General features: G+C 39.9%; 2 protein-coding genes across 2 annotated transcripts in view; one reads left to right on the top strand and one right to left on the bottom strand.

Moving 5' to 3' along the window:
- Nucleotides 1-1,103: 1,103 nt before the first annotated feature.
- On the bottom strand, nucleotides 1,104-11,722 carry thop1 (thimet oligopeptidase 1). The gene is made up of 14 exons (XM_024258706.2): nucleotides 11,575-11,722; nucleotides 8,911-9,117; nucleotides 6,684-6,832; nucleotides 5,485-5,592; nucleotides 5,282-5,384; nucleotides 5,055-5,212; nucleotides 4,820-4,955; nucleotides 4,613-4,755; nucleotides 4,311-4,534; nucleotides 2,667-2,868; nucleotides 2,409-2,595; nucleotides 2,177-2,305; nucleotides 1,472-1,608; nucleotides 1,104-1,379 (listed from the first exon to the last, which is right to left on the bottom strand). The coding sequence occupies exons 1-14, from the start codon at nucleotides 11,585-11,587 to the stop codon at nucleotides 1,218-1,220; spliced, it is 2,058 nt and encodes a 685-aa protein (XP_024114474.1). The 5' UTR covers nucleotides 11,588-11,722; the 3' UTR covers nucleotides 1,104-1,217.
- A 1,596-nt stretch (nucleotides 11,723-13,318) lies between these two features.
- zgc:113223 (uncharacterized protein LOC541424 homolog) overlaps nucleotides 13,319-15,227 on the top strand; it is a 10,894-nt gene continuing 8,985 nt past the window's right edge. The window contains exons 1-2 of the mRNA XM_024258742.2: nucleotides 13,319-13,747; nucleotides 14,417-14,474. Of these exons, the coding sequence (XP_024114510.1) occupies nucleotides 13,691-13,747; nucleotides 14,417-14,474 (115 nt within the window). The 5' untranslated portion in view covers nucleotides 13,319-13,690. The remainder of the gene's footprint in view (nucleotides 13,748-14,416; nucleotides 14,475-15,227) is intronic.

The following is a 15,227-nucleotide window of genomic DNA, read 5'->3' as shown; positions in this document are numbered from 1 at the left end:
TATTCCATTATTTGTCAAATTTTTGGTCGAACTGTTACGATATTTAAAGATTTTAGCTTTTTTTTTTTTTTGTTGAGGGAGGTTCTTTCTAATTTTAAATAAGAAAAGCTTAGATCAGATTTTGTCTGTAATTAGGGGAATAAGAGATCTTTTCTTCTTCATCATCATTACAGTGCTACCCGATATAAACAATTAAAGATGCTCTGTGTGTACATATATATGACAGGATTCCCTCGGTTGATGCTTCTCATGTTTGGACCTGGTTATTGTTGTTAGGGGCCCCAACACCCCTGTGTCATGTGCTTTTTATTTCAACTTTTGATCTGAAAGATTTGGGAAAATAAAAAGGCATCAGCCACTGTGGCAGTCCCAATGAGTGAAAGCACATTTTAAATACACTTGATATTTCTAAACACTTATATAAAAAAACTAGTTTTAATACTACAAGAAAGTGTTTCAGTTTGTCTCAGGTAAAAACCTCCTGGAAAAAAAAACTCTGAGAAATTAAAGGGCCATATAGTCTTTTGCATAAACAGGATGGACATCCAACTCCACAATATCCTTCAAATCTATATGAATCTGCCACCCTGGTTCATCTAGAAAAACTCTTCGTCTAATTAAGGAAAGACTGTTTTAAACTCCAACTCTCTTGAGCATTTCCACCAAGTTTGTGGAGGAAAGAATGCACCACTAGGTAGGCACTGATTAGTCCATCAGCCAACTTAAAAATTGAAAGATGATTTAGCCTCATCAAGCAGCACGTAAACACCATAAAGACAATATTTCAGCTGGCAGCAGTTATTTTTGAAAATATCCCTTTGCAGGAGTATCAACTGTTACCACAATGTTCCTGTAGGTGGCAGCAGAGGACATCAGTATGATCTAAACTTTACAAAATAAACCATTTATGAAACAGTCATTTTCAGTTTTTACTTTAAATAATTGATATATTTCTTATTCAAACTGAATCTCTGCTGCCACCTGCAGGAAAATTAAGGCATAAAAGAAAAAATATCAAAAGACAAAAAATGTTTTGAACCTAAAATTAATAAAATGTTTTTTTCAGACATCTGATCTAAAGTGAACATCCACACGAACACAAATCACCCCAAATCACTTTATTTAGGTCCATGATGGAGATGCCACAGGCTCCTTTATTAGAAAACTTCAGTCTGTGGGGGTTACAGGGTGGGGGCGGAGCCGGCTGCTGAGGCTGGTTAGCAGGGACACGGCGTGCTGGCGTCCAGCTCCACTCTCAGTCCTTTGCTCAGCAGGAACGCTTCCTGTTTGGGATCTCGCCCGAGGAACTTCTTCAGCATCTCTGAGGCGTCCTCTGAGCCGCCGGGCCGCAGGATGAACTTCCTGTAGTCCAGACCCACCTGCACAGCCAACCAGCAGACAGAAGTCAGCGTAGTTATCTAACTTCCTCAAGAGAAAAAAAAGGAGGCGGGGCTTCAGCAGATCTGCTCACCTTTGGGTTCATGATGCCCTCCTGTTTGAAGCGAGCGTAGAACATGTCCATGGAGAACACCTCGCTCCACAGGTAGCCGTAGTACTGCGCGTCGTAGCCGCCGGCCAGGTGACCAAAGGTGGCCGGCATGTCGGTTCCTGCAGAGGGGAGAGGTTGTAGTTGTAGGAGCATCAGTGGATCCGGTCAGTCAGCCAGAAAAAGGTCACATGCTCTTCTGAAAATCGTCACAAACATCTGAAAAATCTGCTGCAGATCAAGTCAAAGGCCAGCGTTTGTGTGGAGGAAATCAACGTTTGTCCTTAAACTTCTCCAGAATAATTACTGTAGTTGCTATTCCTGCCAAATACTGAGTCAATATGTTTCACAAGATCACAGTTCTGTTCTGATTCAACCATCCATCTTCTTCCGCTTATCCGTTCTGATTCTGTTCTGATTCAAATGAATATAGTCCACATATTTGTCAAGTTTCTTAAAGCTTTCTTAAGTTTTGATTAAAACTAAATTTAAGTAAAATTATGTTTTACCTTAAATACAAAGAAATCAAAATAATTTATTTGAGTGAGTTGATTTGAATCCATCACTTTGAATTTCTAGTTAAAGATATTTAAGCCCCGCCCTCTTTTCTGTTTATGTTAAATGCTTCTACTTTTAATCTTGACAAACTCTGAGGGTAAATGTCACAGAAAAACTGTGCACGTGTGTGACCTGGTGAGGCAGGAACTCCCAGGATCTCCTGACAGAGGCGGCCGTATTCTTCTGCCGGGTCCAGTCCGGTTCTGGTGTGCAGAGCCTGATCCACTTTGGCGAGGACAATCTGCCGCAGATTAAAGAGCCCTGCAGGCAGTCCCGGGATCACATCAACCACATGATCAACAAACACCACCATCATAGATCAACAGATCAGAATCTTTGGCTTTCATTTGGGTCAGAACCTCACCGGTGTTTGCCAGGCGGGACTTGATGAGTTTGTCCAGCAAGTGGTCCGGGATGGGTTTTCCAGTCTTGTAGTGTTTGGACATCTTCTGCAGAGGCTCCTTCTCCCAAACCCAGTTCTCCAGCATCTGGGACGGCGCCTCCACGAAGTCCCGCTCCACGTGGGTCCCGCTGAACATGGCGTAGTCGGCCTGCAGACACAGAACCGACTCAGTCTCTGAGGACAGAGCAGAGCGGTGCGGTTCGAGACCCGACGGCTGACCTGGGCGCACAGCTGGTGCATGACGTGTCCGAACTCGTGGAAGTACGTCTCCACCTCGTCGTGCTGCAGCAGCGATGGCGCGTCCGCAGTGGGCTTGCTGAAGTTCGCCACCATGGCCGCCACAGACATCTGCCTGGAGCCGTCGCGCAGCAGGCAGCCGGGCTGCAGGCCGAAGCAGGCGGCGTGGCCGTACTTCCCCTCCCTGCAGGAAACAATAAGAAGATCAGGATGAAACATGAAGACTTCTAAACTGATGCTCAGCAAACATGCTAACTGATCTGATGTTCAGATGAACCTTTCATCGTTATAATGACTGACGTGGTTATAGTCACTGATTCCCATCAAGGCGCTGATGGACTGAAATGAAACCTGCAACTGTTTAAAACCAGTTTGTTTTCTGGAATTTTTTTAAATGAGAAACTTTTAAATGTTTAAATTGGAGTTTCTTCTAGAAACAGATCCTTCTGGTTTGCACAGGTTTGATGGTCAATGTAATGAGGTTAAAACAGGATCAGCTCAAAGAGAATGAAAAACCAGATAGTATATTTGAAGAAAAAAAATGAAAATGGTTAAAACTCAAAAGTACAGATTAAAAGTAGATATTCAAAATTGAAAACCAAAATTGTTAATTTGGTAAAAAAAAAAAAACATCTCAAACTTGAAAAAGTCCGACGTTGAATTCTAGGCAGTAAACTTTTTTATTTAGCAATGCATTTTAAAATGGGAAGTATTGTATGTGTACGTTTTCAATGACTTTAAAATTTCTAAATTTTATTCTTATTGATTCTTAGGATTTTACTTATATTTTATCAATTGATTTTTATTTAATTTTGTAATTTTATATATTTTTGTAAAGCACTTTGAATTGCCTTGGATACGAATTGCACTTTATAAATAAACGTGCTTGATTGCTGCTTGCTTGAATTAAATACTGGAAATAAAAGAGTACATTTGAAAATAAATATATAACTTAAAGGAAATATTGAAAAAAAAAGGTAAATGTGAAACTTGAGTTAAAAAAACAGAACTATTTAATTATGTATTTGTATTCTTCCCAAGTTTGGTACAAATAGCAGAAATAACATCATCCCCATCATCTTTTAATCGATGTCAATCATGTTTTGGTTTTAGCCAATGGGTTAAAAAGCCCACCCCCAAAAACTCAGAAAATTAAAATTCTGAATTGAAACTATAAATTGAAGACTTAAAGAGAAGATGGAGAGAAAAAAAAAAGACGAAAGTAAAAAAAAAACAAAAAAAAACATAAGTCCAGGATTGTAGAATGAAAACAAAGATCTGATCACAATCGAAGATTTTTGTAACTGTCAAACTGCACGAATTTTGTACAAGAGGCGTGTAGGAGATTGATTGACAAGCTCAATGGCCAATCAGGACGCAGAAAACTGGATTAAAAAAGTATGAAGAATTGCATTGAAAGCAATCTCCAAAACACAGTGAAAGGTGAACCAAAATATAGTGAAGGACCACTGAATTTGTTTTAAGTTTGCAATGGTTAAAACTATTTTTTTAACTTACAATCTGTTTTTCATTCACTTTAAGCTGATCCTGGTTAGACTCAGAATCTTCTAAACTTCATTTTTGTTATTGAAAAGGGTGATGTTCCGGTGGGTGGGGGCTGCTCACCGAGGGTACAGGTCCAGGTAGAACTGTCCCACCACCTGACCGCTGCCGCGGTCCTTCACGCTGTACAGGGTTACGTCAGGGTGCCAGACTGGCGCCCCCTCCACCAGCTGGAAGGACAGTCCCAGCAGCTGCTGGTAGATTTCCAGCAGACCCTGAGTCACCACCTCCATGGGAAAATACTCCTTCAGCAGGTTCTGGTCCACAGCGTACTGCGTCTCCTCCACCTGAAGACGGCAGAAGGAGAGGAAGTTCAAACATTAAAACTAAACTGCTAATTTTCCTCCCAGAAGCATTTGCCTCACCTGGGTCATAAAGTAGCGCGTGTCGCAAGCGTGGAGCTCGCCGTCGTAAGGTAGTCCTCGTTTCTGACACTCCTTCTCCTTCAGCTTGAGGATGACCGCTCGCTCCTCCTCCCCCAGAGGCTTCAGCCGGCGAGCCAGCTCCTCTGCAGCACACGCCATGTGAGCTTCAGCAGAGCTTCAGCATCACCTCTGAAGATCACCACTCACCCAGGAAGCCGGCCACCTTCTTCCCAGACTTGGCCATGTTCATCTCCAGGACGAAGTCGGCGTGCGTGGTGAAGCCCAGCAGCGAGCTCTTTTGTGCGCGCAGCTTCACCAGCTCCTTCAGGATGGCAGAGTTCTCCTGTCAAACAGAGAAGGGAGTTCATCATAAACCTCGAGAGCACCAGGAAAACAACCAAAGCATGAAGTCGATGCAGAGGATGAGGATTTGCAGTGTCACCTGTTTGCAGCGCGAGTTAAAAGCCTCCTCCAGCTTCCTGCGCGTCTCCGGCACGGAGCACTTCTTCATGGTGGGAAAGTAATGAGGATACTTCAGAGTGACCTTCAGTTTGTCTCCGTCCTTCTCCAGAGAGCTCAGGAAGTCTTCAGGAAGGCCGTCTGGAAACAAAGCAGGAGAGGGATGAGCTGCCGCTCAGAAGGGGGCGGGGCTTGAGCCGGTGAGCTCACCCAGCTCGTCTCTGGTGAAGCTCAGGCTGGTAGTGTCCTCGTTCAGGTTCTTGTTGAAGTCGATGCACAGGTTGCTCAGCTTCTTCTTGATGCTCTTGATCTCCTGCAGGAGGAGGAAGAAAAACAACATTTTTCGCTCTGATCTTCTGGTTTTCATTAAACTCGGTGACTGTACTGTGGGAAAAATGCTGCACTTTCAGCACCTCCTGTGTCTCTTTAGGCAGATGGAGGCCGTTCCTCTTCCCCAGCTTGATGAGCCGCTCCATGTAGCGCCTGGCCTCCAGGCTGAGGCTCTCCATGTCGATCTTCTTCTGCAGAAAAGCAGAAGCACAGATTCTGGATGAAGGTTTAGAAAACAAGTGGAACATTTCTTTTTTTTGTTTAACAAAGTAGCATGAACCAACTAAGAGGAGGCAGATGTTTAGGATTTATAGCAGGAATATTTGTTCTTCATATTGGATCTTTTTTTTTTTTTACTAGTTCGCTTTGGGTGTTTCCTGGTTGCATCCTTGAGGCATTGGGTGCCATGATTGTGGTGTCAGGAGGATACAAAGTGACCTCCATCAGAGTCAATCACCTGAACCTCGTTGCTCTTCAGCTTTTCTTTGTTTCTGCTCTGTTTTCATAGCTCAGCTGTTTCCAGCAGGATCTTATAGTCTACGAGTAGATCCATCAAAATGGAGCGGAGCAGGGAGCTTGTGGCCTGTCCTGTGTATTTTCTACCAAACAAATGCAAGATTTTCCCAATGGCTGGTTTTTGTCTGCTCCTGATTCACAACAATTTAAATAAAAACACGCTCGTACATGCAATTTTGAGCTTCATTTTCTTTATGGATGTCCTCCATCATGAGAAAAATGCCACGAGGATGTTTTAAAAACACGTTTCTCTTCATAGTGTGTCTTTAAATGTTAACTGTTTTAAGTGAAGTGTTGTTTTATTCTCCAACTGTAGTTAATGTGTTTTTTTTTTGTCACCTCTTGGTCAGGACTCTCTTGTAAAAGAGATTTCTTAATCTCAATGGGACTTCCTGGTTAAATAAGGTTGAATAAAATAAATACATTTAAATGAATAAATGTTAACGTGTGGATCCATTATCCTGATCATTTGAAGGGAATGTGTGATAATCTTCAAGGCCCCATTCATGAATGTTCAGCTTCTTCTTTTTTTTTTTTTTTTACTTTCCAGGATTCAAAACATTCCTTAATTCCAGTACCATGTCAGCAAGAATCTGGTGGATTTTTGGGTGAAAAATCTTCAGACTTTGAAAAAGATTTCTTTTTTTTTTTTGCGACCACTTTAATAGACCATGACACAAATGAGCACAAAGCTCTGAACTCTGGTTCAGCAGCTCGGCGTGGAGCTCTCTGCTGATTGGTGGAAAGAGAGGTGACATCAGCTCACCTCCAGAGCGACGACCCTCTGGTAGACGTCCTCCCTCATGCTCATCTCCACATCGAACTCGGACAGGCGCTTGTCCGCCTCAGTGCTCGCCGCTCGCACATCCTTACAGGGAGACACGTGCTGCGGGAAGTCCAGCATGTTCCTCTGGACTGACAGAGGGCGGGGCCACACATGAGGGGCAGAGTTAGACCGCAGGGAGAAAAACAAGACAAAAACACAGTTTGATTAAACTTTATTAACATAAATACTTTTGGTTCCATTGGACCAACACTGTTTACATCTTCATTGGCTCATTTTCCAAACACTAACAAGATCGTATCCAAATATTAGCAAAATTTGAACAAAAATATAGGAGAAAGAAACAATTACCTGAATAAATGGTTATGACTATATTTATATTGAAATGATCAAAAACAAATGTCACTTAAATCAACCAAGGAGAAATCAGTCTGAAAAAAGTCTGTTAAAAGGATCATATTTCTCTAAATAATTAATCTAATGGACTTGAATTCACAGCTTCAATTCATCAACTTGGAAGACTTTTTAAGCCTAGAATTTGCATTGATACGCAGCACTGGTGATTCTATTATTTTAAAGCCATCTGTCTCTACCTCAGATGAGGAAAACAAAAACATCCATGGATCTATTTGTCTACAAGTAGATGCATCAGAATGGAGCGGAGCAGGGAGCTTGTGTCCGGATGATTGTAGCTTCTATGTCACAACTACAAGCTTTTTCAAACAGTTTTTTTCTGATTATCAAATACATTTATGTAGAAAATTAAGCTAAAAATTACATTTCTGAGTATTTCTTTATTCAAATTGTTGTGAATCAGGAGCAGATGAAAAAAATACCATTTTAAAACGATCAAATTTGTGATCCCTGTCTGCTCCATTCTGATGCATCAACTTGCAGACAAATAGATCCATGAACCGCTGTTGATCCGATGTCTCGCCATTTTTGTGGCACCGGTAAAATTAGCGGAAGAGCATGTAAACAGATAGGTGGCGAGAAGTGGGGTTTGGGTTGCTCCCATCACAACTCAGAGGTGAATTTCTAAAAAACTCCTGCTCCTCTGCAGAAAGTGAATTATAGAAAATAACAGTTTTAAACAGATGATCGGAGTGGGACTTTTCAAACCGTGGGTATCGTTTTAGAACCCAGATGTGCAGGAGTTTCCTTTTGTCACCTCAGATCTGATCAGAGTGAGCCTGTGGGGTTTCGTCCTGTATCATCCTCATCAATGGGGGGGTGTTTTAGGTGTTTCAGCAGCTCCAAACAAAGCAGCAGCTGGTTCAGCTGCTTTCCCTCAGAACTGCTGATAAGTTTTTTTAATCCCGATCTGCAGACTCAGCTTCTGTACAATAGAGGCCTGCTGCGCTAGCGGGTCCATGTCCTAATGTTCATGTTTTTACTGTACATTGTGCAGGATCGGCTTTAAGCTTCTAAAGCTATTCTGTCACGACTCCATTTCTCACAGAACAGCTGTTGAAATATGGATTTAAAGTCTCGTTCTGAATCTGCATTAAACATTCTGAATTATTTTCTTCAAAACCACAAACTGTTCAGCTGAGCTGCTTCTGAGCCTCTGATTTCAGATGCTGTTGTCATAAAAACAAGTGACCTGCAGCAGATCTGGCATCTGATCAGAAACGATTATCTTATCTTCAAACATTCAAATCTTCGCTTAAGTGTTTAAAATTTCTGCTGTCAACCAGGAGAGGCTCCAAACATCTCAGCACAATGGACCTGAACCCCCAGTGCAGCCCTCACAGAACTATGTGGGCCTGGTTCTGAGGTGGTTCTAGTTTTGATCAGAAAATGATTGATGGCTTCCCTTTCTCTGATGGGACAGTTATTACTGAAAAAGTATCTGAAGCATCATCAGTGTTTTAATAATCAGATTACATGACCCAAGCTCTGCAGTTACTTTCATGACTGGTGTCAGCTCCCTCTCAAGGGAAATCACTGGTTTTCTTAAAACCATTAAGTCTGCAGGCCATCAGGATGACATGATAGTTTATGACCAGAACCCCAGAACGACTTTATTAACATGTAAAAAGAAGGAATTCTTTAAATTAGTTAGAACTGATACAGAACGTCAAGATCATAAATGTTTAGACTCAGAAACTCGTTCACTCAATCAGCTCCAACAAAACCTGACAGGAACACCAACATCTCAGCATCCATCAACATCCATCCTGACAGTTAAAAGAAAAACACTAACCAGTGTATTCGACCTCCACGTCGGCGAGCGCCTTCAGCGTGTTCTCAAATGTGACGCTGTCCAGGTCCAGGGCCCCCACGGCGTCGTACACCTTCTTAGTGTCAGCGATGAGTTCATCTGAAAGCTGCTGGATCTGCTCGGGCTTCAGGTCCCAGCGGAGCCGATTCTCTGCGGAGACCGGCACCGGGCTGGCAAACACCACCTCACCTGATGAGGAAAGATGAGACATGATGATACAAGGTCACCACAAAGATGTTAGCCGCTGCAATGCTGGTGTAGACGTACAGATGTACACTTGTAACTTGGGCAGAGGAGAGTAACTTTAATGACCCACTCAAATAAAAATTGTGTTTTTAACGTGCTCTTGTAGAATTTTTCTCACAATGGAGAACATATATAAAGAAAATTAAGTTTAAGCTGCATTTCTGATAATTTAGTTATTCAAATCATTGTGAATAAGGAGCATATGAAAAAAATGCAGTTTGAAAAGAGCATATTTGTGAGGTAGAAAGTACAATCAGGAGGCTCTCCATCCTCTGATACATCCACTTGTAGACAACAAGACTCCTAAAATTTTGGCCACAGCATTTACTTCCTTTTATGCTTTTTTTAAAAGTCCAATGTGTCTTATAATTTATTGTTTTAATTGATATTTATAAATGTATTTTTTGACTAAGCACCTGGTCTTCAACAGCATGTTGATGAAAGCGCTATGTAAATAAAGTGATTGTTGGGGGTGTGAGGGGCTGTAAGCTGATGGGAGAGAGTGTAAACAGAAAGATGTCGGGAAGGAGGGGCAGGCTTACTTCTCGCCCACTAATCAGAGGCAAATTTCTAAAGGACTCCTGCCACTCTGCAGAAAGTAAGTCATAAAACAACACACATTTGTATATTTTGGCTAGAAACACCACAATCCTAATCAAAGACCAATGAGAACACTTTAAAAATAGATCAAGGAGTGGAACTTTGAGTGATCTGGATTACTTTGTTATAAAGAGATGGTTTTAAATAAGCAATCTTTGTCTGTTGGAAAGGACTAAGACACTATGGAAATGTCTTAGATGTGTAATAAAGTCAAATCATGACCTAAAGGGGTTAAATATTTATTTGACAATAAGACTTTTAGCTTTAAGTTTTTTTTTTTTTTTTTTGACAACAACAATGCTTGTTGATCGACTATCCTTTATGAGTGATTTGTTGAAAATAACTGGATGAAGAATCTGAATTTCCCCACACAGTGGTTGGTTTCGGACCTGTCTTTGTCCTTAATGAACATTTATTCATTTTCAAATAATAAACAAATACATCTAAATCCATTTTTCAACCAAAATTACCATAAATTTGTAATTTTTTTGCACCATTCATTCTCTCTTGGCTTGTTGTAGTTGGCTTGTCTTTTCTAGTAGTTCCTCTTGATATTGAAATCCTTGAAAACAGCCAGAGTCTCTTGGTAGGTTTTGTATTTCACTGGAAAAATGTCAATTTTCCCTTGTCCTCTGAGCTTTCCCCTTACTGTCAACTTTACTTTTTTATTTGACATTTTAGAAATAAGCCAGAAAGTTTAACATTAGAGTCACATGACAGTGTTGCCACAGGTTTGAAAAGGCTAAAACGGACTGTAGTCCATCACAATCAATAAATCGCACAGTTTTTAGAAAATGTTGGCTGGAGCATATAGTATTGATTATATGACAGGAGCCTGCATTTCGGTGGAAACGTGAAGTCGGTGTGTTTTGGCCCACGGGCCGGACTTTGGATACCCCCAATTTAGGATGAGTGCATGCAGCTACCTATAAAAACTGAATGCTGGAGGCAGGATGGATATCCAGACGGGGCATTAAACCTCTATTATTCAGCAAAAGGACGGTTTCAGAAGCAACATCTGACACCGGTTTCATTTTCAAGTGAGTAACAATCTCCTCCCATATCACAAATGTGATTCCACATTACATGTTATTATTACTATTATTGAATATCTGACTGATACAATTGTATTTATCATTCAGTTTATGAACACATCTAAATAAAGAGAAAAAAATAAATATACACTTTATTACTACTTAATTTAAACATTTTATTGTTATTTTAAATAAGATGTATGGGCTGATGTCATTTTTAAAGTTTAAAATAGCTTTTTAAATACATAAAAAGTAAAAAAAAATGTTCTTCTTCGCAGGTTTTTTTTTTAAAACAAACTGTTTAGGCGTAATTACAGCGATATATTTGTTTTAACAGAAAGACAGATTTTTTTAATGGTTTCTGTTCGGGTTTGGTCCAAATGGCTCATAAAGAATGCATGTTAGAGCTTAAACTCTAGTTTATGAGCTAGTCAGTGAATGACAGACAAGACTGTTAAGCAAGTTAGCATAATTACAAGCTAATGCCCGGCTAGCTTAATCTGTTAGCTCTACAGCTAATAACATCCGGTGTTTTTTATAAACCTGTAATTTTGCCGCTCAAATCTCCAACTTGTTTCTAGTGAAGCCGCAGACCCACGTGTTCAGGTTTACTCGGCCGCCAGGTGAGTGAGAAGCACCTGTCCAGGTGCTAGCATGCTAAGCAGTTACCGACTCACGCTGCTGCGGCCGCTGCTCGAATGTTTTCCTGACAAACATGACGATTCTCACGGAAAACCGCAATGAAACATCCCATGTGTGAGCTCACCGGACGGGCCCATGGTCCACAGATTTGAAGACTCTTGGTTCGGTCCGTTTGCTGCACTGAAGGCGGGTTCCGACGTCCGGATTAAAGAGGAAAGAAGGAGTTCCGCTCAGACGTTTCAAAATAAAGCTCGACTCTAGTTCATGACGCAAATAAATTAAACAACTGACAAAAATAAGCAAGAAACACACATATTATAAACATTAAAAATACAAAAAAAATCAATAGAATAAAACATGCTTATTTGTTACTATTATTATTTTTTATTAGATCTGGATTTAAACGTGTTGTCAAAAACAGTGTTTCCGGAAATGTGAGTAAACCAAGGGATCAAGAAAATAAAAGATAGGTCAGAAGTGATTTGTATGGAAGCGTTTCTGAGCCATAACTTTCATAGATTTTAGATTTGGTTTTGTCTATTATCTGTCTACAGAAAAAAAGATCAAGGCAAAAAATTTAACACACATTAAAGTGTAAAGTAAAGCCAGAACACCTATTTTGTGAGGGACTTTCAGAGTCAACAAAATGAAATATTTTATTGAAGCACTGGAGTTATCCATGATCCAGAGACATTTAATTCTTACATCAATGGCAGAACAAAATATATTTAAACATGTATGAAACCTTAGAACATGAGCATATTTTGCTGCATTTTGTCTGTCTTTTTTAAATAGGTTTTATTTGTTAATGCAGGAACAAGGACAAATAATAATAATAATAATAATACCAATAATAATAATAATTAAACTTAATTTTTAACAATGAGGCTAAAGAAAAAAATATAAAGTTAAGATTTACCAGAGTACAATTAAAATCTTACACACCAATCTAGAAAGGTTGTAAGACAGGAGCAGATGTTTGGCATGTATTTATTCATAAAGGCTTCTTTTGTTTTAACTTTTCATGCATTTTATACTTCTTTTGTTGTTTTCAGTCTTTTTATGTTTGATATGTTTATGGTTACTGAGTGTATAGGAGTCACAGACGACGCTGCAGTAACACCTGACCCTTGGCACGAGAAATCTCTGGTCTAGTGAGACTGTGATGCCGAGGACTAGAGAATAAACAAAAGCGGAATGACAGCGTCCTCCAGTGGTCCAACACTTCAGCATATCAACTGCAGCCATTCATTCTTAATCAATCAATCAATGCACTTTTAATGCAACTAAAAACCAACAAAAATAGTGATATCAATAATATTAATAATGCAATAGGAATTAATCAATTAACTAACTAGTATTAATACATACATAAATAAAAAAAAGAATGGCATAAACACCAAATAATAAAATATGATCTGGTGATGTATAATTTTTAAGTACATTCCTTCGATCTGTCTAATGCAGAATGAAGTCAACCTTTAATCTTTAAAAATCATTTTAAAATTAGATACACTGATAATCAATATTGGGACATACGATTTGGATTGAGGTACGGTAAATTTATTTTGCTATAATGTCAAAGTGACATCACAGCAGACAACACACAAATGATCAACCATCATTATGTGTGGAAACACTTTGAATTTAGCAAAGACGTGACCTTTAGATTACTCTTATGTGGAAAAACAACAGTGAGCTGAACTTTATCAAAGTAAAATGTGAATGCATTTGATATTCTTTCTTGTTTACTTGTTTGTTTGTACACGTATTTAATTTATACTTGATTATCCTGAAGAAACAAAAAGGAATCTTGAAAACTTCACCTGGAAATTTTGGCTAAAGATGTCCTAGATCAACTTTAAGTCAATTAATTAGATTCAATTGGATTATTCAAAGTGAACCAATATCAAAAGTGAATCGAATTGGCAACAACAAATATTGAATTGAATTGAAAGGTTGTTAAAATGAATTGTCACACCAAAACATACGTCACGTTTGAGGAGGTATTTCCTCTGCAGCCTGAGGGGGCGCCACTCTTTTCTAAACTTCAGGACTCACACAGATGGGAGGTTTTCTGACAGTGGCAGTCCAGCCCCTCCCAGCCATGTATGACAGCAGCTGTAAAGGAAGATGAAGGGAAGTTCTTCAGCAGGAATGCAGCCTGCAGGCCCTCACAGGCCTTCCTGCAGTCATGCGAGCAGAAAGCAACCCTGCAGCTGTCCGTCTGACAAAACAACATGAGAGGATACAGAGGCATCAAGTACACCCTCTTCATCTTCTGCTACTTCTTCTGGGTGAGTCCGACTTCTTAGAAGTCCAAAAGAGAGTTAGAACCAGCACATCTGGTCTGTGAGAGCATCTGGTTTGGTTCTGACTGATTGTGAATCTGGAAACAGTTCTGTCCCGAGCTGACATTTTCTGACAGAACAAGGAGGAATTTGAGTGAAATAATTGGGATAAATATTTGTGTTTTAAGTGTTTTGGGGAGAAAAAAAGCTTACTCAAAATTCATGATTTTTTTTAATAACTTTAAAAGTCAAATGTGTTATTGTGATGGGAAACTATCCAGGGTGAACACTCTCTTTGTCTTTCTAGATGGATGGATTTGAGATGGTTTTAACTGGAAAAGTTTTGAAAGTCTGATTTATTTCCACTTAAAGAATTGAATAACCCGATGAGTTGAAAATGATTCATATGAATAGATTTTTCACATCAGACTGAGATAGTTCCAGATGTAGAAGTGATGCGAAAAGTACAAGATTTGCTGAGTCTATGTATATTTTCCATGTATTTTGAAAGTGACATTCCACTTAGAACCTGCTATCTTCCAATCAGAGCCGCTCTGCTCCACAGCCGTACGGAGTATACTGCATTCCTACTTCCACCTTTCGCCATGACCTCACCATGTTGAGCGAGATTAATGACTGATCAAAAAATTGTTTTTTACTTTTCCTCTGCTTCAGGTTGTGAGCGCTGTCCTGATTGCCGTGGGGATCTATGCTAAAATTGCCAAAGAGAAAGGTCAGTAACCAGCAGCCGTTCTTGATGATGATGTTCACAAAGTGATGTGTTTCAGTGAAGGTGGAACAGGAAAGAGGTGGCCTCTCTGTGTGCAACATATGATGGATCCTGTGAAGCTGAATGTGTAGAAGACTTCCATCAACAAAAGAAAATGTTTCTTCCCTTCGTTCAACATCATTGCTTCCTATGGTGGAGTCAAAGAATCAAAGCCTTTAGTGGCTATAATGCATGAAAATCTGAGATGCAATCTGTATGCAGCAGGATGCAAACACACCTCCTCTGATCACATTCCTGGAGCAGAAGACTTTCTCTGACATGTTTCAACTTTTTCCCCTGGATTGAAGGCAACACGATCATGCTCATTCTTGTGTCTTTGTGAAAAACGCTGGGGGTTTCCCTCTTTTTTTATTCTGGGAAAAGCAAAACTGATCACAACTGTTCTTCTAGGTCAGGGGTCTGTAACCTGCAGCTCCAGATCCACATGTGTCTCTTTTATCTCTCCATTGTGGCTCCTTGGACAAACATAAAATAAGTCATGGAGACTGCTGGTCCAGCCATGTCGACCGTCAGAGTCAGCAGCTCCCTAAGACTACCAAGGTCCAACCCCAAAACTAAAATAACAAAATCCAGCAGTGTAAGACTGCTGATGACTAAAAGGGGTAGAAAGAACAAAAAATAAATAAATAAAAGAAAAAGAAAATAGCAGTTTTTTAAAAGTAAGGATAAGTTAATGACCATTTTATTGAACTTAGA

This window comes from Oryzias melastigma, linkage group LG4 (assembly GCF_002922805.2).
Source record: "Oryzias melastigma strain HK-1 linkage group LG4, ASM292280v2, whole genome shotgun sequence".
In the NCBI taxonomy this organism is placed as follows: domain Eukaryota; kingdom Metazoa; phylum Chordata; class Actinopteri; order Beloniformes; family Adrianichthyidae; genus Oryzias; species Oryzias melastigma.
This window is presented reverse-complemented; position numbering and strand designations above follow the sequence as displayed.

Excerpts from the sequence above, each read along its gene's own strand:
- thop1 (XM_024258706.2), bottom strand. Across the intron at positions 5,593-6,683 it reads AGAGGGTCGTCGCTCTGGAG|AAGAAGATCGACATGGAGAG; the intron begins GTGAGCTGATGT and ends GCTTTTCTGCAG. Across the intron at positions 4,756-4,819 it reads GAAGGTGGCCGGCTTCCTGG|AGGAGCTGGCTCGCCGGCTG; the intron begins GTGAGTGGTGAT and ends CGTGTGCTGCAG.